The 27,398-nt window shown below is 33.0% G+C and overlaps 1 protein-coding gene and 1 long non-coding RNA gene across 2 annotated transcripts; one reads left to right on the forward strand and one right to left on the reverse strand.

The window, feature by feature from the left end:
• Window positions 1-13,245: 13,245 nt before the first annotated feature.
• LOC130981985 (chaperonin 60 subunit beta 4, chloroplastic-like) lies at window positions 13,246-20,528 on the forward strand. Its single transcript, XM_057905774.1, has 14 exons — window positions 13,246-13,584; window positions 13,681-13,806; window positions 15,084-15,221; window positions 16,020-16,115; window positions 16,307-16,549; window positions 16,725-16,959; window positions 17,642-17,811; window positions 18,423-18,500; window positions 18,602-18,673; window positions 18,908-19,012; window positions 19,183-19,275; window positions 19,363-19,455; window positions 19,775-19,901; window positions 19,993-20,528. Exons 1-14 carry the CDS (start codon window positions 13,438-13,440, stop codon window positions 20,013-20,015), a joined length of 1,746 nt encoding a protein of 581 aa, XP_057761757.1. The 5' UTR covers window positions 13,246-13,437; the 3' UTR covers window positions 20,016-20,528.
• Window positions 20,529-21,095: 567 nt separating this feature from the next.
• On the reverse strand, window positions 21,096-21,912 carry LOC130981986 (uncharacterized). The gene is made up of 3 exons (XR_009087069.1): window positions 21,732-21,912; window positions 21,578-21,633; window positions 21,096-21,497 (listed from the first exon to the last, which is right to left on the reverse strand). It is a non-coding gene; the product is annotated as an uncharacterized LOC130981986 (long non-coding RNA).
• Between the last annotated feature and the right edge of the window lie 5,486 nt (window positions 21,913-27,398).

A 27,398-nucleotide genomic window follows, 5' to 3' on the forward strand; every position in this document is an offset into this window, starting at 1 on the left:
TTTCATTGTTTCATTGTTTCTGTGTCTTCTTCCTTGTCCCTTCTAAAAATTAACACGCTACTGTCTACTGGCCTACAACACGTGGATGAGTAATAAGTTTCACATCATCACAAGTGTGTGTAAATGACTAAATGTGCATATTTGAAGACAGATCAGAACAATGGTGGGGTTATGTTTTATGTGCAAACAAAAGAGACTTCAATTCATTCCCAACTATATGTGCTTCTTTCAGTTCTACCTGGCCCAACCCCTCAATCAATCAATATAAGGAAAAAAAGGGGAAAAAAAACATTATAAGGTAAATAAATGTGGGTAAAAAGTGATTTGCCCCAAAAACTAGTGCAAAACCGCGAGTGTTGGGTGTTGCACAGTATAAGAATAAATATGACAAATAAATAACTAATTTAGATTGGTTTAGAGGTGAATTTATCAATCTGCTTAAATAAGTATCGAAAACATTATGTTTTGTATATACAGCAATCTACTGATTAACAATAAAGTTTTAAATAAAATTTAAATTTATAACTAATTTATCCTTAATCTGTCGTCGGACTAAACAATAACTTGAAAAAATATAACTAATGAATGGTATTAGGTAAACAGATTATTGTTGAATTAGTATGCTCTCAGTTAAATGTCAAACAGAATTCAAATAATAACTTCTTTGTTTTTGTTTGCTCTTTTTCATTCTTCTTTTTCTTTCTTCTTTTACATTTTTATTTTCTTCTGTTTTGTTCTTTATTTTTCCATTTTGTTCCTTTTTTTTCTTAAGAGAGAAAAATAGAAAAAATGCAAAAAAATAAAAATACAAAATTTTAGTATTTTTTCTAAATATTTTTGTATAATCAATTCTATAACTGACAACTCAAATTTATTATAGTACTCTATGTTTTATATCTTTAATTTTTCAAGGATTGACAAAAATGGTTTTACTTAAGCAAAGAAAAGTATCATAGATTTTATTGCACTATTCACTGTGTTTCTTATTTTTTTTTCAACTTTTCAATTAATTCTAAAACTAAATATATTATATTCTTAAAAAATTCTACCATTCCACTACTTTAAAACATTTTGAAAACCAAGTCGTTTTGAAACAAAAATCAAAATTTTTAATCCATGAGAATAGATAATTTTTTTTCTTCACTAATGAATAGTTCCAAAACTTGGTTTCTTTCTTTAATTTAAAGCATTTATCCAACGAAAAAAAAGGAGAGAATTTGATTTGATTTTGGTTGAATTAAGCTTTAAAATCTGAGTTGTATGATGTAACTAACTTTTTTGAGAGTGAAATGTTGTTTAGTATTATAATCCATGAACATCTTAAATATTTTTGTTGGATAATTTTTATAGAAAATTTATAACTTTTGTTTGGTAGTTATATGATTTTTAAGGCTATTTTATTAGTACTTTGATTTTCTTGATTTCATTATTCTTGTACGGAAATGATAGGAAAAGAGAAGCAAAAGCACAAGAAGAAACCAAGAATTGAAGACAAGTGCAGAGAGAATTCAGGGATGCTGTCAACCCTGACCTTTTCACACTTCAACGAGCATGAGCTATAAAGGTTCAAATAACGCGATTTTAGAAAGCCAACTTCCAAAACTTTCCAACGATATATAATAGTCTATGCTTACTCTCTGGACTCACGGCGTTAAATGCCAAACTGCGTCCCACTTATCAAGAATCATTTATCAAGACCAAGAAAACTTCAATGTTCTATATTCCGTTTATCAAGAACCATCATCTCTTTATTCATATTAAGAATCATCCTTTCTTTATTATTATCAAAACTCATCATCTCTAGAACTGGCCTTAGAAACAGCCTTAGCAGAACTCTCCAAAAATACAATTAGCTTCATGCAGAAAACCAAGGCCTCCATTAGAAACTTGAAAGTTCAAATGGGTGATTTAGCAAGACAAGTTGTCGAGAGGCCTACCAACACCTTCTCCAGTAACATAACTCCAAATCCAAGAGAAGAATGCAAGGCAATAAACTTGAGGAGTGAAATAGTACTTAGCAAGAATAATGAAGATCAAACTGGTTACAAAGGAGGAGCTAGAAGTGCAAAAGCAAGACCAAGAGGCCCTTGTACTAAGTGAAATTCCAATGAAGAAGGAGGTAGTGGATGAATATAAGCTTAGGATCCGATATCCTCAGAGGCTACAAGAGGTGACCAAGGAACATGCGACTTCTTTCCCAAGAGAAGCAATGCAAGATCCTATGGAAGAATGTGAGAAAATCAAACAAAGGAGTTCATACTCCAATGAATTAGAAAACTCTTCACCCTCATACATGGAAGAAGAGGAAGATGCGCATAAACAAAGGAGGAAGCCATACACACTCCATGCTTGCACATTCTAATAATTAAGGAGAAAGCCATATAAGTCCCTTTAAATCTATGCATACAAGCTTCCGAGAAGAAAAATCTGAATGCACTACCAACATTTGATATGAAGTCTTTTCCTCCAACACTTGAATATGCTTTCCTTGGTCCTAGTGAATCAGAGAGTTGTATAGGCGTTGATTTTTGGTAGGTATCTTTTTTCTCTTCATGTCCACTGAAGTCATTTCTCTTAACCAACTGGAAGAAGAGGAAGAAAATTCAAAAACTAACCGTCAAACTAGTGACTTAAAGTAGCGCTTGTTGAGAGGCAACCCAACGTTAGGTAATTTTTTTTTATTTTTCTTTTTGCTTTGCTTCACATTACATATGTATTTCATGGATTAAGTTTGGTAGTGTTGCTACACCAACATGATGCTTGTATTTCTCATTGATTGTGTGACACTAAATTTGGTGTTCTCACATCAAATTTGGTGTTGCCACACTTTATCCATGCAAGGTCCACTCTCCCATGCCAATACATTAGCAACATGTTTATTTTGCTTTATTTTTTCTTTCTTTTTGTTTTATTTTTAATTTTTTTATTTTATTTGAATGAGCTTCTGCCTTGTTCCTTATTTCCACTAGAAAATCATGATTATTCATATTTTCATCACCACTATTTTTCTTTGTTGTTTGAGGACAAACAGCCATTTTAAGTTTAGTATTGGAGACTATGCTCTACATAGCCTAAAAGGATGATGAAGAGGAAGATGTTGAGAACTTAGATTGTTGACTTCTATTTGCTTCCTTCTTTTTTAATTATATGCATATGTTATCTTATTCTATCCTGTGTAATGCATTTATGAGTCTTGTTAGTTAAATGCATATCATTACTTGTCCATCACAACCTACAATTATAATTGTGCTTGCTCCTAAATGTAGGCACAGATCATGTGCCAAGAAAGAAAGAAAAAAGATAAAAAGGAATTGATCATAAAGAGTATGACAATGTGAGTTTGGAAGGCCAAACTAATTAAAAATGTTCAACACAAGCTAAGCCAAATTTATCGAGGCCTTAGTCTAGAGGACTATTATAGAATTTTTACACTTGACAAAGCCTTGAAGGAGAAACATGTAATAAAAAAAGGGGTTCAAAGAGAAGCCAAAGGCTCTGGTGTTTATATATCAAGCAAAAGCTTGAAAACAAAGCATTTAGAGTCACAGCTAGGCTAAAGTGCAAAGCACCCCCTGAAAGAAAAGAAAGCAAAAGGCTATGAGAACTAATGATGAGAAATGTTAAAAGGATATTGTAAGATCAAAGAACTCACCAATCAAGTGCTTGTGGTATTTCTGTGTCGAGCAAAGCTTGAGACAAAATATTTAGAATCATGGCTAGGTTCAAGGTGCAAAGCACCTAATAAAAATAAACTATGAAAAAAAGTAAATAAGCTTGCTTCAAGATGATAATGATTCAAGGAAGGGTTTTATAATCTAATCCTGATAGAAGTCTTGAAAGATTATAATCAATTATGTTGAATTATGCATAAGTGAAATGGCTAACCAAACTAATTTGAATTGTAACCATTCACCTTTGCATTTTAAGGTTGAAAAGTTTGATGACTAAGCCATGATTCTTTGCTTGCTTGAGGACAAGTAAGAGCTTAAGTTTGGTATTGTGATGCATAAGCATCTTAAGTACTTTATTGGGCAATTCTTATAGAAAATTTATAACTTTTGCTTGGTAATTATATGATTTTTAAGGATATTTTATTAGTACTTTGATTTTCTTGGTTTCATGATTCTTGTAGGAAAATGTTAGGAAAAGAGAAGCAAAAGTATAAGAAGGAACCAAGAATTAAAGACAAGTGCAGAGGGAATTCGTGGATGCTCTCAAATCTAACCTCTTTATACTCCAACGAGCATAACTTGAGTTATAGAGGTCTAATTAATGCGATTTTAGCGGCATTAGAAAGCCAACTTCTAGAGCTTTCCAACTCTGCGCCTTACTCACCATTCCATGTCGGAGTCTTGGTGCTAAACACCAGGAAACCGGTGTTAAATGCCAGAGGGCACAAGGAGTGTGTGAATTGCATCAAAAATGGCGCCAAACACTACCAAAGTCGCACTAAATGCCAGACTCGCAGCCCAAGATCCGAAAAATCATTATTAATGATAAGATTTGATTGCCAAAAAAGGGGAGAAATGTTTGGATGCTAGGAATAAAAGATTTCACTCTAAAAAGGGGAATGAAGCAATGCACAAAGGACTTTCTGTTCTAGTTTTCATTCTTTTTTTAGTTTTAGGTTTTACACATTAGATTAGGATTTGAATTTTCAGCACTATGGAAAACTAAACCTCCATTGTTAAGGTTAGGAGCTCTATTTATTTTGATGGATTAATACTACTGTTTTCTATTTTTGATTAATGTGTTGATTTCTATTTAAGAAGTGGTTTTGTTCTTCATCCTAAGGATTATAATATATTGGACAATAACCCTAATCTAAATTGAATCCCTTTGAATCTTGGAAAAGTTAAATCAATAGAAGTAAATCTTGAAACCATTTTCTCATATATAATTATTCAATTATCTAGATTTAACGTGACACGTGATATATAATCAGATTATTTCTAGGTTCTTAAGAATTGTGTGGTCCTTAAACCAGAGTTCAAACTTAATCTTTTAACACAATTAATTGATCAAAAAATTGACGATTAATTAGTTTAGAAGAGATTGAATTGGCAAGGAATTGGAATTCAATCACCTAGGGTTTGCCATGAATTAAATCTTTGCATGATCAAAGTAGATAGCAATAATTGTTTATCTTGAAATTTAAATATCTCTGACACCTTAACAAGTTTTAGTTTGTTCTTGTTTAATTTTCTGTTTTCATGTTATTTACTATTGAAACCCTTATTTTTTATTATCTAACTAGAATAATCAATTGACCATTGCTTGCTTAATTCATTAATCCTTGTGGGAATGATAATCCACTCTCGTGATATTACTTGATATGATCCGGTGCACTCGTAAAATCCGCATCATGCTGTTAGTACAAAATTTTGACTGATTGAAAACTTGACCATGAAAGAGTAGAATGTCGACTATGAGACGAGTCAAGTAAAAAATGACCTAGGATGAAATTTGATAATCGCATGTGTTTTTATCTAGTAACACTATATAGAATGTAAAGCTTGAAGACCAAGGTAAAAACAAATAAATGGGGTGTCCTAGAAATTTTTCTGCCTCCATCGCGAAGGTGCATTTTGCGAGATTTAGTCTCATCCCATGCATCCTTATGGTGTTGAAAACTTGTGAAAGGTCAGCCAAGAGGTCGGTCTCCTCCTTGGTTTTTACTAGCATATCGTCTACGTAGACTTCCATTAAATTTTCAAGGCGAGGAGCAAACACCTTATTCATCAGCCTTTGGTATGTGGCTCTAGCATTTTTTAACCCAAAAGGCATAACCATGTAGCAATAGTTTGCCCTAGGCGTGATGAATGATGTTTTCTCTAGATCCAGCTTGTACATCGGGATTTGATTGTATCCTGAGTATGCATCCATAAACGACAAGTATCGATACCCTAAGTTGGAGTTTACTAGGATATCAATGCTTTGTAGTGGATATGGGTCTTTGGGACACACCTTATTTAGGTCGGTGTAATCGACGCATATCCTCCACTTGCCGTTTTATTTTTTTACTAGCACCACATTTGCCAGCCACACCAGATATTTGACCCCTTTGATGAAGCCGGCTTTTAGGAGGGCTTGCACTTGTTCCTTCATTTCTTGAGCTCGTTCAAATCCAAGCTTCCTTTTTCTTTGCTGAATGGGTCGCGAACTAGGGTACACTGATAGCTTGTGCGACATGAGTTTGGGATCTATCTCTGGCATGTCGGAAGCATTCTAGGCAAAGAGGTCGGAATTATCTTGTAGAAGCCTTATAAGATTTTCCTTCAAATCTTCCTTTAAATTGGCTCCTATGTTAGTGTTTTTTCCTTCCTCCTTTCCAACCTGTACTTCTTCAGTTTTTTCCCCTGGTTACGGCCGTAGCTCTTCTTTGGCTCTGACTCCACCGAGCCCTATGGTGTGAACTTCCTTACCCTTTCCTCTCAGGTTCAGGCTTTCGTTGTATCGTTTCCTTGCTAGTTTCTGATCTCCCCTGATGGTTGCTATTCCCTCTGGTGTTGGGAACTTCATGCACAGGTGGGGTGTAGACACCACTGCTCTGAGTCGATTTAGGGTGGTCCTGCCTAGTAGAGCATTATAGGCGGATCCCACATTGATGACTATGAAGTCGATGCTCAGAGTTTTGGATTTTTTTCCTTTTTCAAAAGTTGTGTGAAGGGGTATGAATCCTAGTGGTTTTATTGGTGTATCCCCCAGTCCATACAGGGTGTCAGGATAAGCCCTTAACTCCTTTTCATCCAACCCCAGCTTATCGAACACTAGTTTGAAAAGGATGTCGGCCGAGCTCCCCTGATCTACCAGGGTTCTATGAAGATGAGCGTTGGTAAGGACCATGGTTATCACTACTGGGTCGTCATGTCCAGCAATGCTTCTTTGCCCATTCTCTTGGGTGAATGAGATGGTGGGAAGGTCAGGAGCGATAAACTTCCTTCAAATGCCTTTTGCAAGATGACTTTGTGAGGCCGCCTCCACCGAATCCCCCTGAGATCATATATATATGTTTTTCTGGGGTTTGTGATGGTGGATCTCTTCGATCCTCGTCATCTTGTTTCCTTTTTCCATAATGGTTCGACCTTTCCATGAGATATCTGTCAAGCTGACCTTCTCTGGCCAGCTTTTCTATCACATTTTTAAGGTTGTAACAATCATTCGTTGAGTGACCATATATCTTATGGTACTCACAGTAGTCGCCATGACCCCCCTCTTTTTGTTTTTGATGGGCCTAGGGGGTGGTAGCCTTTCCGTATGGCAAATTTTCCTGTATACATCAACTAGGGAAACTCTTAGAGGAGTATAGGAGTGATATCTCCTAGGCCTTTCAAGGTCGACTTTCTCTTTTTTCTTGGGCTCTCTTTCTTTCTCCTTTGATGAATGAGAGTGCCCAGGTCGCCAGTTCTGCTCTCGCAGTCTGGCATTTTTCTCCATGTTGATGTACTTCTCAACTCTTTCCTGTACATCACTAAAGGAGGTCAGGTGCCTTTTAGATATGGATTGGGAGAAAGGACCTTTTTCTGAGTCCGTTTACTAGGCCCATAATTACTGCCTCTGTGGACAGGTCTTGAATCTCCAAGCACGTCTTGTTGAACCTTTCCATGTAGTCCCTCAAAGGTTCTCCGACCTCCTATTTTACTCCCAGGAGGCTTGGTGCGTGCTTTACCTTGTCCTTCTGGATGGAAAATCGCATCAGAAACTTTTGCGAGAGGTCGTCGAAGCCAGTGACCGACCGTGGGGGAAGACTGTCAAACCACTTCATCGCTGCTTTCGTCAAGGTGGTCGGAAAAGCTTTGCAGCGAGCAGTATCAGAAGCGTCAGCTAGGTACATCCGACTTTTGAAGTTACTTAAGTGATGCTTTGGATTCATGGTCCCGTCGTAAAGGTCTATATCAGGGCTTTTGAAATTCCTCGAAACTTTAGCCCTCATTATGTCCTCACTGAATAGGTCTTCTCCTCCCAAGGGGGAATCTTCTTGGTCGCTACGGGAGCTTCGACTTTTAAGAGTGGATTCCAGCCTTAAGAGTTTTTCCTCTAGCTCTTTTTGTTGCTCTATCTCATTCCTTAAGTTCCTCTCCGCCTCTCGCTGTCGTTCTAACTCCTGTTCCAATTGCTCCAGGCGCCCTTGGTGGCCGTGGAACAATCCCATGAAGTCGACTGCATGAGACTGTCCCTCTTTTCCTGATTCGCGCCCTTCAGAAGAGTTTGTCTTTGGGTCCTTCAACCCAGAGGTACCTTCTCTATGCTGGTTGTTCACTCTTTGGTGGGGGGCTATGTCCGTGTCGTTGTTTCCAATGCCCAGATTCTCTTACTCAGAATCGAATGCTGTGTGACCATCTTCGGGTGAATTGTCTGCCATCACTGGTTGATCTCTCGGATCTCCAGCAACGGCGTCAATGTTGCGATGGGTAAGTGGAGATTAGTGGGATGGACTTGTTAGATTGGCCTAATCCTCTAATGGAAGAAGCTTTTGAGCGGGTTCACGCCTGGGAGCCTCCTTCCGACTTATGCACGAGAGAGAATGGGGGGTGGTACCTGCAAAGATACTCCGATGCCTAAGTCAGTAAGGGTCTAAGCAAGTTTTAGAGAGTATTAGAACTTAGTGATACCTGAGATGTGTCAGTGTATTTAATTATTTATAGTGGTGAACTAATAACCACCGTTGAGGTAGTTCTACCTTTTAAGGGGGATAACCGTCCCTTTATCTTAGGGAAGTTGAGATATGGCTCCTGGAAATGGGTTGAGAGATTTTAGGGGCAGTTATTTATTTGAATGGGTGTTATCTGCCAACTAATCTTTACTCCCGACTTCTTTATAGCAAGTCGTGGTTAGATCCGACTTCTTGAGAGAAGGTCAGTGTCGAATGGGGCCAATCCTTAGATTGGGCCTTTAGCTTGGACCTGGGTTTTAGTGTTGGGCCAGAATATGAACAGGTGGGTTATACTCGACTTGGGCTATTTGGCCATGACAAAAAAAAGAGTATGCTAACTTGTGCTGCAGGTGCCTATTAGCAACTTGGACACATGGAAAATTACATATTTTTCATTAAAATAATAACAATAATAATATAAAAATAAGTTTTTTTTTCTAATTATTATTATATGAAATTATTTTAATATTTACTTTTGGTAGGAGTTAGATGTTAAACAGTATGGTTGGTGCAATGTTGGATGATAATTTGGAGAGTTTTCGGTCATAGTCGGAAACTTTGAATGCTCCACAATTCTCATTGGTTTTTGTTTAACTAATTTTTTTGGAATTTTTTACTTTAAATAAATTAAAAAGATTGGTAGAAGATATTAAAATGGATGGATATGTTTGATCGATTAGTACTCAAAAAGAGTACATAAAAAATTTTAGATTAAATTATAGATCGAATTGAATTGATTTAAATTTGAACAATAAAAAACTTGTACGTGTTCAAGTTCTATGATGAGAATAAATACGATAATTGTGCCCACTTCTAAGAATCGAAAGATGGTGATGAGTTTGGAAAACTCAAATTTATTTTGATGATGAACAAACATTATTGAAATAGTAAATTACAAAATTATTAATTTGATTTTCATTTAACATATGTTAATTAATAATTTTGTGATACAAGTTTTCTTATTGGGCCAAAATAAAAAGAAGAGATCCCAAGCCTAATAAAATCAAAATTCAGTCTTATGCAATTTTTGTCATATGAATGTTGGCTGAAAAGTTTTATTACTTGGGCCAAAATTAATCTATTATTTCTACAAGCCCAAGTTAATCATTTTTGCTATACATCCAATGCATGATCCGAAAACAATTAACCAGGAAAGCAAATGTTGTTATTACTTTATGCCTTCAACGGATCTCACACTTCACCATGTGATGGAATTCAAATTTCATTAAAGTGAAGTTAATAAATACATGGGAACTATGAGAGAGAAAGTGTCATTGATTTGATTGAGGACATCAATACTGCATGCTAAACTGCAAGGAAAGTAAAAGTAATCCCATTTCAATTAATTTGATTCATTTAATTGCTTTTCTTCTAGCTCTATCCTCTCTCTCATCTCTTTCTTCTCTTCGGTCATATCACAAAGAAAATTATGGAAGCTAAGTTGAGCTACCAAAAGAAAGAAGGAGCTACATACATCAAGACCATCGAACTGATGGCAAGAAAACATAAAAAATGTAGTGGCTCAGATTCTTATCACTTATGGTAAGATATGGTGATGAGATCTTGGCTTCTCTATACCAAAAATGGTTGAAGGAGATTCGGCCAGCAAGGAGAATATCCTTGGAGGCATGGCTTGTCTCTGATTCTGCTCAACCACCACAAGAAGTAGCTAGGATGGCTACGTGATGGAAGAGGCAGAGATTGGAGCAAAAAAAGCCATCATCATCATGAAGCATCAATGGCCAGAAATTCATCTTAGAGAGCAAGCCAAGGATGGAGCGCTCAGATTGATGAAGATTGATGACCAAGGAAGGACTAGAGGTAATTGCATGTTGGTTATTGCATGGGTTATCTCTTCTCTCTCTGGCCGAACCGATTCTGTTCTTGGAGAAGAAGAAGTTGGCTTGGTTTTTGGTTTCAACTGTGGAGGCTTCCCCCTTCTATAAAAAGGGAGAACAGTCACGGCTTGAAGCAAGGAGAAAGAAGTTAGGGTGCAAGGCACAGGGTTCTCAGAGCTACCTGAGCTAGGAGTTTTTCTTCTCCTTCAATATATTCTGTTTTGTATTTTTCTGTTTAATTTTGTCATATATTGAGTCTCATGAAAAAAGGCAAACAATGAGGTTTGTATGAAAAAGTCATAGAGCGAAAAAAGGCAGAGAGTGCAAAATTAAAAGAAAAAGCCATAGATGTACTTAGAGTTCCTTTGTAAATCTGTGTTGTATTTCATGATTTTGTGAAAATCTCCTTGTAAGTTGAGTTAGCACTTTACAGTCTGTAATCAAGAAGATTATAGTGAAATTCCATCATTGTTGTGATGGAGACTGGATGTATTGCACTTAGCAGCTGAACCAGGATATATCTGGATGTAATTTTCTCTCTCTTCTACTCCATTTCTGTTTCTACTGCACAGGAGCTAAAACTGAAAAATATCTCGTGCCAAGTGACGAGACAAAAATAAAAGTCTCGTGACTAGGGATGAGATAAAAATAAAAAAGTCTCCTGAAGTTATTTCAAAGACCAGCAAGTGTTTACTAAGTTCAAAAAAGGGGCTAAGATTCAACCCCCTTCTCTTAGCCACTGAAAACCATCAGATGGAAAGCGTGAAGTAGATGGATAAATAAAATAGAGAAAGAATGAGAGATAAATAAAATAGAGGAAGAGTGAGACATAACCGTTTGTCAATTGTTAGGAGAGGTTGATGGAAATAAATAAAAATAAAGAAAGAGTGGGAGATAACTGTTTGCCAATTGTGTGTTAGGAAGATAAATAAAGCAAAAGAAGAATGGGAAATAACCGTTTGCCAATTGCTAGAGAGGTTGATAGGGATAAATAAAATAGAGGAAGATTGGGAGATAACCGTTTCAATTAGCTTCTCATTTTTTTTATTTTATTTACTGTGGACTAACTTCATGCTTCCCACAAACCTTTTTAAGTACTAATTGTTAATAATGGTATTTTAATAACCGTATTTTAATCGTGTTAATAGTGCTCTATTTTTAAAACGTCCATCTTTCCTATTATATAAAACCGTCTATCTTTCCTATTATTTGAAACGTTCCATTTTTAAGAGTTTGGTCTAATTTAAATTATTAATATTTTTTATTATTTTTAAAAAATATATTTTTATATTTAGAAATACATAGTGTAAACGAGATTGTATAAAATTATCTCGTTTACAATGCAAATAAAATATAAGAGACTGATGTATTTTTGTAATAATTTTTAAAATTATTTATTTCAGTAATTATTGAATATATTTAATTTATTTAAATAAAAAATCTATTTTTTTATTATTTTTGTAAAAACAAAGAAAATACATTCTTCATTTCATGAATAATTTGTGTTATATTTTATTTCGTTTATAATTATAAGATATTTTGATAAAAAAATGGTAAATGCTCCTTTACTCTCTCTAAAGTAATATGTAAGTTACTCTCTCTAATGTGTCACATTCTAATTCAATGTTTATTTTAATATATTTGTTATATATTTATTAAAATATGAATTTAATTTTTTTATATTAACTAAATTCTAAACTAAAATATTAATGTGACAAATAAAAAATAGAAACACAAATTAGTGTCATCGTGCAGATCTTTAAATTTAAAAATTTATTCTATATAATTTGGTTTAGAATTATATGAAAAAAAGAAAGAAATTGAAAAACTTTATATCTTATTTTTTAAAAATTAATATAGTTAGTTTGCAATTATTTTTATATAGGTCTGATTTTTTATTTAATTTTTGTTAGAAATTAGAAATTTTATGTAAAAAATAAAAGAGTAATATATAACATTATTTTTTAAATATTTTGTTAAATTTCCAATAAATTTTAATGAATCCAAATCAATTTCTCATTTTTTATTTTATTAGATAAATTAGTCATCTAATAAATTCTACTATTAATTTAAAATAAACAAACACCTATTAGAATATAACACATCAAAAAGAAAAACATACATATTATTTTAGAGAGAATAGAGTAATATTTACCAAAAAAAAAATATATATTGTGTGTTTATTCAATTTGACATCGAATTCATGTATATGTTTTTACCAACCACATATCGTTTAATGACTAAAATATATATGTTTTGTTAACTAAATATAAAAAATATTAATAATATATCTTTTGTTGTAAAATAAAAATAAAGGCCAAATATAAATTTATATGCAACAAGTCCAAATACAAATAAATTATTTTTTTATTATTAAAATTTTTTATGGTCCAACATTCACTCAATCCATTAAATCAAACATCAATATTTAAAAAAAAAATAAACCAGTCATGATATTATTAGTCCAACCGGATCACAATATACTAGTTTGTAATTAGAATAAGTATTGGATTACATATAGAATTATAAAAAACTTATATATAGAATTAATCTTAATTACACATTAAGAATATTTCTACTTAGTTCACCAAAATCCAGAGGATACTTTTTCCACCAAAGACATTTCCAAAACTCAAATAAGCTCTAAGCTCGGTCTCTCATATTTTGAAAAATCACAAATAAATCCCATTTTTCTGAAAATTCCGCATATATAAATTTTTCTTCGCCACGAAACGGAATAGTGCCAAAACCAATCCAAAAGATATTTTTTCTTCGCATTTTCTCATCAAAGATAAGAGTTTACGGATATTTCTTCGACTCGAGAGTGTAGAGTGTCACTTGCCACTCTTATCCGGCCTCCAGGCTCCAAATTATTGCAGCACGTATTACATTATACAAATCGCAACACAACACAGCACAAGCTTCCAAGTAAATTAAACCATAGCAATGGCATGTTCTCCATCACCTATATCTGCATTCTCCTTTGCCAATTCATCACTTCCAAGACCCCGAACACCTTCTGTTCTAAATCCAAGAGCTATGGCCAAAGAGCTTTACTTTAACCACGATGGTTCAGCTACAAAGAAGCTTCTGGTAATAATAATAATAATAATTATAGTAGTAGTTGTTGTTTTGACACCACAAATTTTGTTTAGATTTTGTTGGGTTCACTAAAATGAGATGATGCAGGCAGGGGTGGACATGGTGGCAGAGCTGCTTGGAGTTACATTGGGTCCAAAGGGCAGAAATGTCGTGCTCCAGAATAAGTATGGACCTCCCAAGATCGTCAATGATGGAGAAACTGTTCTCAAAGAGGTTTCTTCCTTTTCAAAAATTCATTTTTTTATTTAGAAGATATAATATATTATATCCACAATTCTTTAAGAACAATTCTAATTTTGTGCCAAGAGAAGGAATACGAGGGCATAGTTTATTTCGAAAAATTAATAAAATAAAATGATACATCTTTTTAAATAGTCATCTAATTATATATTAGAAGAATTTTCATCTCTTTACTATTCTTCTTTGCACCCTCTATTAAATAAGAGTAAATGGCCAAAATTGTTCTTAAAAAATTACTCATTTTTAAATTAATATTCAAAAAAAAATTTTTAATTAAATTCTTCTTTCAAAAGATTTTAAATTTGTCATTAGTTCTTTTATTACTTTTATTGCTAACGCATCAAAATTTATCGACGTGACCCGTTAATTAAAGAAAAAGTATAGGTAGATAATGAAAATATTAAATAATGTGAACAATAGATATATCGGATGTTCATTTTATTAGGTGTACGGATGGTTATTTTAATATTAAAATTTAGAAAATTAATTTAGAGGTGTAATATGTTTTTATTTGATTGATGGTTGTTCATGTTGTTCAACATGGTCATTGTTTACCTAACACTCCCCTTAATTAATGCCATATTGGCCACAACACATACCAAATAATTCTAATTAATTGCTAAGATAATAAATTTATACAACTAGATTAAATCTTCAATTTAGAATTTGATTTAATCTAATTTCATAAATTTATCATATTAGTAATTAATGTTGTAAGCAATAGAATGACTAATGTGATTAGTTTAAAATAAAAAAAAATGAATTTAATTAAAAAAATTCAAAAATTAATTTAAAAATGAATGATTTTTAAAAATAAATTGAATCATTTATTCTATTAAATAACTTTAGCAATCCTCTAACAACAACAATAACTCTTTGAGTTTAATTTATGCAAGTAACTTGCAACGTCATTTTAAAAGACCGGTAAAACTTTTGTAATAGTTATAGACAATAAACATTGAAAAAATAATGCGGAAGAGAATATATGGGTTTCACATGGCTGGAAACTTTTGTCTCACAATCATTAAATACCACCCTGAGTAGCTGATGTAGATACTTTGCAATCATTTTCAATATCAAGTACTCGGATTACATTTAATTATTCAAAACAGTATTATCCATCGAGTTCATTTTTATGGAATTTGTTTGAGTTGAACGTCTAGAGTTTTATGATGAATTTCTAGTCTAACAATTTGACACGGATTTATGTTTATTTTGTTTTATTTATTTATTTTCAAATGTGATTTTAGATTGAATTGGAAGACCCATTGGAGAATGTTGGAGTTAAATTGGTAAGACAAGCAGGTGCAAAAACCAATGACCTTGCTGGTGATGGCTCCACTACATCCATTGTTCTTGCTCACGGCCTAATCACCGAAGGCACGAAGGTACACACACAACCACTAAATCAGTATCATTTCTTCCACATTGAGTAGATGTTCCCTTTACTTTAAGGATTAAAAATCAGAATCACTATATGAAAGAAGAAGAAAGAAAAAAAAAAGGAAAAAAATTTAATTGGCTGGATTCCTGTCTAAGCTAATAAGATTCTAAGGAGGAAACTATTTCACATAGTGCACTGCCTCCGAGATAGCCATAAGATCAGCAATATAGTAGGCAGTTCTTTGAACCAAGCTAATATTGGTCTTCCAATTTTAACTTATAGTCTCTTGAATCTTATGCACTAAGTCGTTTTTCATAATATTTGTTAAATTTTTGGGAGAAGAGCAAAATAAGAAGATAATATTATATAAAGTTATTGTGTTGAAGTTATTTTACATAATACAAGAGTCATGCTATTTATAAAGATATTTTTAACTAATCTCATAAATATTAATCTACTAACTACTAACCATTACTGATTTAACTCCAAACTATAACAACTCTAATAATATTTTAATAATATTATCCTCACTTTGATCTCTATTCACCATCGAGAAAGCCTCCAAACAGTCTGTTTCACGAAACAAGAATCAAACCTCTCGAAAAGCATGAAGCTTAGCATGGAAAACACTAACATTCTCTAACCTCCCCATGCAACCTTCCAACTAGTTCACATCCCACTTGTGAATAACGCAACCAAAACCAGCAGTAACATAAAAAAGTGTTGGTTAATTTTGGTGCTTCCAGATTGTAAGGTATTGTCGTATATTGATGTGCTCTTGTTTTTCCCTTTCCTTTTGTAGGTTATTGCAGCTGGAATGAATCCTGTTCAAATTGCTCGTGGAATTGAGAAGACAGCAGCAGCACTTGTTGCTGAACTCAATTTGATGTCAAGAGAAGTAAGCTCCATCTTGATGTAACTTTTCTGGTTCTGTTTTGAAGAATTGGGGATTTCAAGAATCATAGTAAAAAAAATTATCTGGTTGCAGATGTTGGTTTAATTATGGTTTTTGCTGGCTGCCAATTGTCACTTGTCACTTGGAAAAACTCAAAGTCTTGCTAAATTCAACAAGATTGGTTGCATTTGTAGGTTGAGGATCATGAACTCACACATGTTGCAGCTGTCAGCGCCGGGAATGATTATGTTATTGGAAACATGATTTCCGAGGCCCTGCATAAAGTAGGAAGGAAGGGAGTAGTGACAATTGAGAAAGGAAGGTGCACTGAGAATAGTCTAGAGATAGTGGAAGGAATGCAATTCGATCGCGGATATCTTTCGCCATACTTTGTAACTGATCGAAGAAAGATGACTGTTGAACTCCATAACTGCAAGGTATAACAGCTATCATATACATAAGCTTCAAAAATTGGTGACATGTATTAATACTTGTATCTTGTACTAATACTCATTTGGTGCTTCTGCATTAATATTATGTTAGAAGCTTTGTTGTTAGAATCTTTTTTCTCTAACTTGTGCATCCGTATTGGTGTATAATTATTTGTTACAGTTGCTTTTGGTGGACAAAAAAATCACAAACCCAAAGGAGATGATTAACATATTGAACAGTGCTGTGATAGAGAAGTATCCAATTATGATAGTTGCAGAAGGCATTGAGCAAGAAGCTCTAGCACCGATCATAAAAAATAAGCTCAAGGGTGTGCTGAAGGTAGCTGCAATCAAGGCTCCAGCATTTGGCGAGCGCAAAACGCACTATTTAGAAGACATTGCCATCTTGACAGGAGGTACAAGATTAAAAGTTCTTCAACTTAGAAGCTTAATCATGTTGTGTTACTAAGAATCTAGTGTTATATTCAAACAGATGAACTCAGCCCTTGCATGAAATTGGTTTATATCTTGAAAAGGGAAGGCAATAACAAATAAATGAAGCACTAGTTACCATCTGCACCATTGTGATTTAGGCTTGGATTGATAAAGTTTTTTGGAGAAGTGCTAGTGTTTTCAAAAGCACAAACACTACGTTTTGTATTTGGTAAATAAAAGAATTATTTACTTGTATTTATAGTTATAAAAAATAGAATTGTTTTTTAAAACACTTAAGAATGAGCTTTTTTAAATTAGTTTGTTCTTATCATAATTATAAAGTTTAATATAATCTCAATGTTAATAAATATTTAGATTTATTCTTATATTTATATTTATTGTGATTTTTTAAAATCTTAAAAACTTTTTTACTAAACACAATTATTGCTACTTGTACTTACTAAAAATTCTGTTTAATTTGACTTACTAAATATAAATACTATTACTTTTAAAAAATTATCTTTTAAAAAGCGAGCTTTGATGAGTTACTTTGGAAAAGTAACAGTTTTTTTGAAATCAAGACAAGTCTTGAAGTGTAAGCTGTTATTCTCTATTGATTTTTACTTCTTTTCTTTGTTGGCTTTTCAAACTTTTTTTCTACAGGTACTGTAATCAGAGAAGATATGGGTTTGACACTTGAAAAAGCTAACAAGGATGTGCTAGGTTCTGCTACAAAAGTTGTCATAACAAAGAATTCTACCTTAATAGTTACCGATGGGACTACACGAGCTGCTGTCGAAAAGAGGGTTGATCAAATTCGGAGCCTTGTTGAGGTGCATGCAGAACTTTGGCTTTTGAGATTCAGCACATTATGCAGAAAATGAAATATAAAAGAATATCGCATTTGACTAGTGTTAAGTTATACAATAACATATTGCACGGTTAACATATATAGGATAAACTATTGGTCCCAAAAGATTTAATCTTTGACAAAATAGTGTTGGAAAAAAGAAATGAGTGTTGCCCCTCCAAATATGATTCCAATTGAATAAAATGCACCATTTTTTTCATTAGTGTCAAAATGGCTCATTTGTTGGACTATTTAAACAGATTATTTAGAAAGTACATGAAAAAAATTGAGAAAGAAATTCAATTTCAAAAACATTTTTCCAATCTACTTTTTTAAATTTTTTCTAAAAAAAGTTTAAAATGATTATGTTTAAAAAATAAACAGGCTTAAAAAAAACTGCTTTAAAATCTAATCTCTAAAGTTCTTTTTCCAAATATGTTTTTCTATATTTATTGCATTCGGTTTGATAGTCTTTGAAGGAACAAAATATCATTTCTTTGTTTTGAGAACCATTTTCAAAAATTAATTTTTTTAAGCCAAAATGGTAATTTACTCAATATAATGGGATTAACACATTTTATTTCACACTTGCAGAACACTGAAGAAAATTTCCAAAAGAAGATATTAAGTGAAAGGATAGCAAGATTATCAGGGGGAATTGCCATTCTTCAGGTAACGTGAATCACATTTTATTTTGCACCTTGATAATCTAGAATGTAACGTTCTTGCTTCTAAGTGCATTCACAGTTTAGCACGTGAAATCTAAACCATAGGTAGGAGCACAAACACAAGTAGAGTTGAAGGACAAACAACTAAGAATTGAAGATGCTCTCAATGCAACCAAGGTATTCCCATTTCTTAGATCTAACAAAAGAGTAATACTATGGTGAATAGTGAAGATTGTTTGTTTTACAATAAGAAAAATATTTAAAAAAAAAATATCATGTATAATGCACACTTGCCTTAAAATGTAGTTACAATCTCCATTTTTTATCCAACTTCATTCTTCACCAAAGAAATTCCCCTAACGGGATACTGTGCTTAGTCAATCTCTAAAATTCTGACTCCAAACATTGCAGGCAGCAATCGAGGAAGGTGTAGTGGTTGGTGGCGGTTGCAGCCTCTTAAGGCTATCCCAGAAGGTGGATAGCATAAAAAACCTCCTAGAAAATGAAGAACAAAAGGTAATTATCTGCTTTATGAAGCTATGTCTCCCATCATCTTAACTAGCGTAGAATCTATAACAAGGTTCATACCAAGCCCTTCCAACTAAGCATGCTTTATGTTGTGCATTTTTGTCCGTTTGAGAAATTTAAATTTTATCTAGAATATATATATATATATATATCTGCAGATTGGAGCTGAGATCTTCAAAAGATCTTTGAGCTATCCTGCTAGAATGATAGCCAAAAATGCTGGTGTAAATGGCAACGTCGTCGTGGAAAAGGTTCTTCTCAGATTTTTCCGTCTGCTGCAGCTTTTAGTCAATTCAACTCATAACAGATATTGAATCGGGACTTCTTGTGTGTTGCAGGTTTTATCGGATGATAATGCGCATTTTGGCTATAATGCTTCGAAAGAACGTTATGAGGATCTTATGAAGGCCGGGATCATGGATCCAACAAAGGTTAATTTTTATTTCTGCCATTGATTTTATTCATTATGACGTGTAAGTAATTATTATAAGATTCAAAAGCAGTATGCCAAAATAAGTATCTTATTGTATGAATTTAATGAAGCCAGTGATCACAGTGTTTCTGGATCAGAAATATTGACTAAAGTTCTCTATCCATACTAATATTATTCATTTTATAATGATAATTTTGATAGTTCTTTTTTTATGAAAAGGAGGAGCTTGAGTAGGCGGAAATTATGGAGGAAGCGGGAACAAATTCCACGTGAAAAATTAATCTTTGATACTTAGTTATTAGTTTTGTAATCTGCAGGTAGTTAGATGTTGCATAGAGCATGCAGCATCTGTGGCGAAGGCATTTCTTACATCTAATGCTGTTGTCGTGGAACGCAAGGAAATATGGCGCATTCCCAGGATAAACCCCATGGCTGCTGCCTCAGGTAATCAAAATCCTTCTATTTCAAATGATCATTCATTCTCACTATGTCAATTTTGGTCCTCAAATGGCATTGTTGAAATTTGATTATTCAGGTTTAGGACCACTTGGGCTTTAAGAAGGAAAATTGTACAGTGAAGTTGAGCTTCTAGCAACTGGCTTATATTTAATTACCATACAAGAAATTTAGGCAGAGGGAAGACACAACAAATGCATTTTTTTTTCATTTCGGTATAAATGATGGCATCAATTCGTACTAGAAAACCCAACTTAATTTAATTGGTGATGGCTAGCTTGAAGGACTGCATTAAAGGGAAGTGCTTAACATGTGTATAGAAGGAAAATATTTGTTACATTTCAGTTACTACTCCGTCCAATTTAAGCTGTGGTTGTTGCAATTAGATTTTTTAGCTGTAGGCTGCAGAATAAATGTTTTTCTTATATGTAATGCAATATAGTATGATGTTAACAAGATCAAAAAACATAGAAGTACTGCATGAGTGATGCTGATGAGCCATATCCTCGTGTGCACAACTCTTGTTCTTTTTCTTCATCTTTCAGATATTTCTAGTTCCGTAGTTCTAAACTTTGTTGCTGTACTTCTCTTTAATTTCTAAAACTTTTTCTATTAGTTTCTTGTAAAAGTCAATATCGGTATTTCCACATGTAATTGCCTCGACTAAAACTATAGTTTTTTCCTCCCTAAAATTTATAAATTACTTAATAGTCTTAACGTTTTTATAAGAATCAAGTTTTTCTTTTTTTAACCAACAATTAATCAACAAAATAGTGGATGAAGAAAGATTAAGAAAAGAGAAAAAAAAAACATTTAAAGGTCGAGTTAAAAAAATGGTTTTCAATTTCAATGACTGGCCATGGGATCATAATCTAGTGACTATCTCACTATGCTCCTTAATCAATTTGACGAGGGTTTGTATCATAATCTAGTGACTTTCAGGCTCTTTCATTTTCTTAACAATATAGGTTACTCCAGAAAAAGATCAAGAAACTAAATAAATTAGCGTGGAATTCATGAAAGGAGTTTTGATCTTCAGGTCAAAACTAACAATTAAATATCCAACCAATTCTCATTAATTCATCAACGATTCACAACACGATGTCACCACTTACCATAATTTACTAAGTAGGGGATACCTCACCCTCTCACGGCCTCTGGCTCAAATTTTCACATCATAACTTTTCATAGGCAATTCAACACAATATCCATTAAATCAATCATGCATACATACATTACAACACCATCAATTTCTATTAAACTTACCAAAACATTTAATTCTCAAATTCACAACATATCACAATATTCTTCAACACAATGATACACACTAAGCCCCATACCATCATCAACAATCATCATCCAACACTATCTTAAAAGCAATTAACACAAGTTTTCACATAATTTTACATAATTCCTACCCGAAATCAAGACCCGTACCTTATTGACGGCAGTTTTTCAACACTTGAATTCTCTTCTCGATCACACCGAAACGTCAATCAACGGCACTAAGCCTCCACCAAGTGCTCCGCAAACAGCCCAAGCATTCAATTCCGCAACAATCCAATGCCAAACACTCAATTCACTCTATTAAATCCAATTTCATCAAAATCTCAACTTAAGGCTCATATAAATTGGGGGTTTCAAGGAGAAAAAGGTCAATTTACCTTATCTCGTTCAAAACTTGTGTGGAAGCTAACTACAATCCATGCTAGAACTTTCCCTATTGTATCAAAATCACAAAAATCTCAACACTCCATACCCAAAACGCGAAAATGAAGGAAAACTCGAAAATGGCTCAAGGTTCTTAGGAGTACTCACCTTAAAAATGGTATAGAATCGAAGAGGAAGTGGAGAGCGATGCGTAATTACAAACGGATCTTCGATCTACAGTTGAAAGTTACGTGGATTTGAAATTTGTGATGAATAGTGAAGTTTAAGGTTCTTCTCTTCCTCTCTTCTTTCTATTCGTGGCTCATTCTCTCAAATGAGGGGGAATATGTGCTGAAATAAGTGTGTCAAGAGTGTTGTGTGGGTATATGTAGTATGGGCTTGGCCCAACATGGACCCATTTGTGATTTTTGGTCCGTTGATCCTATCTAAAATCAAAATCTTTAAAATAAGTGTTCAGATTTTCGTTCTAAATATTTTTCTTATTATTTTTACAGTTTTCATTTTTTTACATGCAATACCAACTAGAATTAAGCCGATACAACTAACTTTAACGTTGATATGCACTTTTTCAAAATTAATCATATCTCTGCGCTCAAACTTATTTTTTTCATTTATCTGAATTTTATATCATCTTTTCGATTTTTTTAACTGAATTTAAGGTGAATTCTTGCTCTTTTCTATGTCTAGAAAATCCCACTTGAAGGCCATATGAAGCATGTATTAGGAGCCAAAGAAATTCATGCTCAAAGTGGTGGAAGTTCATCACTTTTCCAGAACACCAATTCGATCAAGAAGATTCAAAATTCATTAATTGTCTTTCTCCATTTATTTGGTTAATTCCTAGTGCTAAATTAAATAAGAGGTAACGGTTAGGGTTAGTTAGAATGTTTTGTGTTCCTATGAGCTACTTTGTGATGATTTTGTACCTAATTCATAATTCAAAAATTGTGTGAAACATCTCTATTTTCGACTTGTGGCTTGCTACAGATGTGAAATATAAAGTTTTGATACTTATGATTCTTGTATGAAAGAGTCAAAATCATGGAAGCACATGCAGTTTACATTTCAAGCTTTAAAAGTCACTTAAAAGTGGAGAAAATATGAAAATATATTGTTAAAAAATCATCCATACAAGGGTGTAAAATGATGCAATAAATTGTGCGTTTTATTGCAACCTCCACGGGTTGAATTTTAGAGTGAAATTAATTTTATTTTAAATTTATTCAATTTAGTTTATTTTTCTAAAATTTCATATTTTTAGAAGTTAAAAATTGAAAGATATCATCTTTTTTTTTTTAAATTACTGTCCAGAACAGAGAAAATCAAATTTGCAGCATTTTCTACAATGACTTCTAATGCTCATAATTTTTAGAACTGAATAGTTATTGAAGTGTAACCAACTCACAATTATTTTTTGGCGAGTTAAGAGTCTCCAATCCAAAATTTCAGGTTAATTGAGACCTTGTGATGAGAGTTATGCCAATTGGAAATAATTATATTTGCTGAATTGGAAAATAGGACTTGTTAGATTTTTCACTTAAATTCAAAAAGTATATCTCCCACCTTAGGACATTATTGAATTTGAAACTAGTGAGGTTTGTAAGAAGGGTCTGTTTATATGAGTCTCACCAATTTTGGTGGTTAAACGTGTTAAGTTGGATTTTTAAAAATTTTCTTAAAATACGGTGTAGGTGGTTGTTTTGCTATCTGGGAAGCCTTGGTTTTTCTCTCGTCTTTGGAGCTATAATAGTTAAAAAATTATGATCCTTATCTTATTAGAAAGAGTAGTGCTAGGGAGCCAATGGCTTAAGTGTATAATGTGTACAATGGGCTAAATTTTTTGTCCTTGAATAAAATGAACATCACCATACTAGCTAGAATAACCATCCGATACCAAAGATAACCATCCGGATACCAAGGATAATAAACATCTCAATAAAAAATTAAACTGATTTTGGAGTTCACCAAGGATCGAACTCTTGACCTTTCGAATCTAGAACTCTAATACCATATCTAAAACCACTCATCCCAAAAGCGTAACCTGACAGGACAATATAACACTAATGGTCATATCTCTAATACTTCTTAAACCTCCATTGTACACATTGTACGCTTAGGCCATTGGCTCCCTAGACTTTTTCTATTAGAAATTTTAGTTCAAGACGGTCGTGTGGATATAAAGTTTAAACAATTTCGAGATCGTTTAATATTTTTAAGATAATAAAAAAACTAACTTGCCAAAGTTGTTTTGGCAAAAGACTTGGTACGGAATTTAAAAGAATCAATCAATAAAACACTTAGGGATAAAATGATCTTTTGCATAAATCTAAGGGTAAAAATAATCTTTTGTATCATTAGGGGTAAACTTGACATTAATTATAAGTGTTGGGGTAATAGTCAAGGAAGAGTCCTTGGGTTGGATTGATAAAATTTTGATTCTAAATAAGGCTAAAAGTAAAATCAAGAATACTTAAGAGCATAATAGTAATTTTGGTATAAAGTACAATGTAAAAATACTTAATTAACTTAATGAGAGATAAAAAGGTCTTTTAAAAAAAATATGAGTGTAAAAATAGTTAGGTATTAATATAAAATTCTAAATTTTTGAAAATTTAAATAATATGTTATTTATAATTTACTATGTTTATTTATGGTTTTATTTTAAGAAAATTATTTTTACCAAAAATAATTAAATCAAAGTTATGAGGCTTTGAGTTTAAAATTAATTATAATTTATATAATTTTCATGATAATAAAATATTTTCTTATTTAGAATTTAAAGTTTTAGTAATTAAAAAATAATGAGATTTTTATATGATTTAATTTGAATATTAAGATTTTAAATTTAATTTCATGAATAAACAAAAATTATTATATTATCTCTAATTTTTAAATTAGAGTATTTATTTAAAAAATTAATTAGTAAGTTGATGATTAAAAAAGATATTTGAAATAATTTTATTGGGTCAAATTTAATTTTTAGTATCTACTCTATCTTTATTCTTTTTACCAAGTCCTAATACCAAAATTCCTAATTTCTTCACTAACCCTAACCCTAATTGACACACTCTCCTAACCCTAACACACACACTCAACGCCATCAGTCACCTCACACGCCCCGTATGACGTTAAAGAAAAGAAAAGAAAAATGAGCACAAAAGAGGGAAGAAAAAGGAAGAAAAAAGAGAGGGAAAGGAGGAGAGGACGGCGCCGACAGGGCTGGGAGCCGTCATCACCGTTGCTGTTGAAGGGTGGATGAAAAGAGAGGAGAGAGAGCTTGAGAGAGGGAGGCAGAATACGAGGAAGATGGAGGCCGCCATCGTCACGCTCTACTGCTGCCGTGAGAAGCCATCGCCGTTGTCATTGAGGGACTTCGAAGAGGGAGGACGTGATAGAGGAGAGGGAGAAAAGGGGCTGCCTCTTTTTTTTTTGGCTTGTCGCTGTCATAGGAGGGAGTTCCGTCATCGCGGTTGTGCTCTGTCACCATCGAGATCGCTGTTTCTGTTGCCGTCGGTTGCGTCGTCTTGATTCTGGTCGCTGAGTATGGGGTTGTTGTCGCCGAAACTACCGCTAGAACTACTGCTGCTCTGTTCTATCGTTCCTTCTTGGTTACAATAAATTTTCTTGTTCCAGAACCTTTGCCGTTAGTATTTTGTTATAGCCTGTTAAAGATTTTGAGGTAATAATGTCTCGTGGTCGTGTTACTGCGATTACATGCCGGGTTTGTGGCTATCACTGTTGTTGTTATTGTTGTTGTTGTTACTATACTGTTAGGTTTCGACTAATCGAGGTAGAAATTATTTGTTTTACAAATTTGGAATGCTTTAAAAATTTATCAAATGCCTGCATTTAAGTTGATTAACGTTTTGTGCCTTGATTTTTTTTAATTAAGAATTTGATTAACTTAATTTTGAATATTAAAGTTTGTTTAAATGATTGAGTTGAAGTCGATTAAAGATTGAAAAGGAATTAATAGCTCTAATAATAAAATTTATTAGTAACCATGCTTGAAGTCTCTTGGTGGGTGGACTAGGACTTGAACAACTTGCTTGCTGATTTAATATGTAAAAATTTAATAACTTGAAGACAATTAAAGATAACAAATAAAAAATATTTATGTTGAGAAATTGTTGGGTATTAGAAAGGTTGATAAGGGTTTGAGAGATGTTTGGTTAGATGGAATCCTTGAAAGGTGAAAAAGTCCGAGTTTTAGGAGAGGTTCTGAAAAATTTTTTATAAGAGTTTGAATGAAATTGAATGTTAAGAGTAATGGAAACTGGTACTATTTTCATAAAGACTAGATATTTTCTCTCTTTGCATATTTAATTTGATAAATCATAACTAAAGAATTATGTTTTTTGGAGTTTTAGTGAAAGCTAAATTAATAACAGTGGAGTGAAGAATTAACTTATTTTGGTTTGATTAATTATGAAAAGAATTATATTTTGGGGTACTTTTGTAAAATTTAAAGTAATGAAAATGATTATTTAAGAATAAAATGATTTTTGAGTCTTTTAGAAAAAAATTTAAGCTTAAAAATGAAGTGAAGTTAGTTTTAGAAAACTTGGTTAAATTGAAAATGAGATTTATTTGATTAATTCTAATTAAAGAGTTATGTTTTGGGGATTTCTAATGAATTTGAAAAAATGAAAAATTGAAATAAACTCAACATGGAGTTGAAGTTAGTTTGATAGCTTGGTTAAGGAAAATTAGATTTTTATGGTTTTGTTAACTTGTGAAATCGATTTGTGATTTAACTTATTTGATTTTGATTGACAACAAAAATAGTAAACAAGTGATTAATATTAACTGAAGAGGAGATTTGATTAATTGGTTAAAGATTTAAAAAAGGTAAATTATTTTATCAATCAACGGGTTCGGATTTAGAAAGTGTAAATATGAGATAATGTTAATGGAGCTAATTAATAGAGTTGAAGGAAAAAGAGATAATTGCGGAATATGTACTTAAGTTGTGATTTTCAAGAATTATGAGATAAAGGTTGAGGATCTTGGGAGTACTTTAAATTAAACTTGAAACTCATGAAAGTTTGGGTTGTTAGCCCATAAAATAAATAATTAAAGAATGAGGTGATGAGATCGAATGAGGAGATGATGATGTGTTTAAACTCGATTGGGAATGTTATAAACGATTATGTTGTATTTGAGTTAGTTGTAACCCAAATCTTGAGTCTAGGGTATCTTATTAGATGCCTCATGCCCGCAAGCCGTACGCAACGACCTAAGACTAATCCGGTGCATATTAAGGTGTACGAAATTGGAAGTGAAGTTGTGTTAATGGTTATGAGATTGATGATATGGCATGAGATTTGATTAGAGGCTTACAATAAAAAGTGAGGCTAATATGAGCATTATAACGAGAACTTTGATTAAGTCGAGTGATGTGTAAGAGATTATGATCGATCATGAATGATTGTTATTGATGCTGAGATTTGATATGATATTTATGATGAGAAATGAGATTATTATTGATATTGTTGGGATGGTGATTCGTCCCGTCCATGGTGAGGACGGTGCTTAGTTCCACTCATGAATTGATGAATTATAATAGACAGAATCAGTTAAGATTGTATATCATGATTGTACTTATGAATACGATAATAATAATAATGGTTTTGGTTAATGGTGACTATGATTGAGATGTGCTTATTGATTGGAAAGGACGAAAGCTTTATCCCGCTTACGTGATTATGATTGAAGCGTCATTGCTGGTTGGCAAGGACGTGGATTTTGTTCCACTTGCATTATTGATGAGGCATCTGCACCAAGCAAGGATGGTGGTTTTGTCTCTCTTGC

This window comes from Arachis stenosperma, chromosome 5 (assembly GCF_014773155.1).
Source record: "Arachis stenosperma cultivar V10309 chromosome 5, arast.V10309.gnm1.PFL2, whole genome shotgun sequence".
Taxonomy (NCBI): domain Eukaryota; kingdom Viridiplantae; phylum Streptophyta; class Magnoliopsida; order Fabales; family Fabaceae; genus Arachis; species Arachis stenosperma.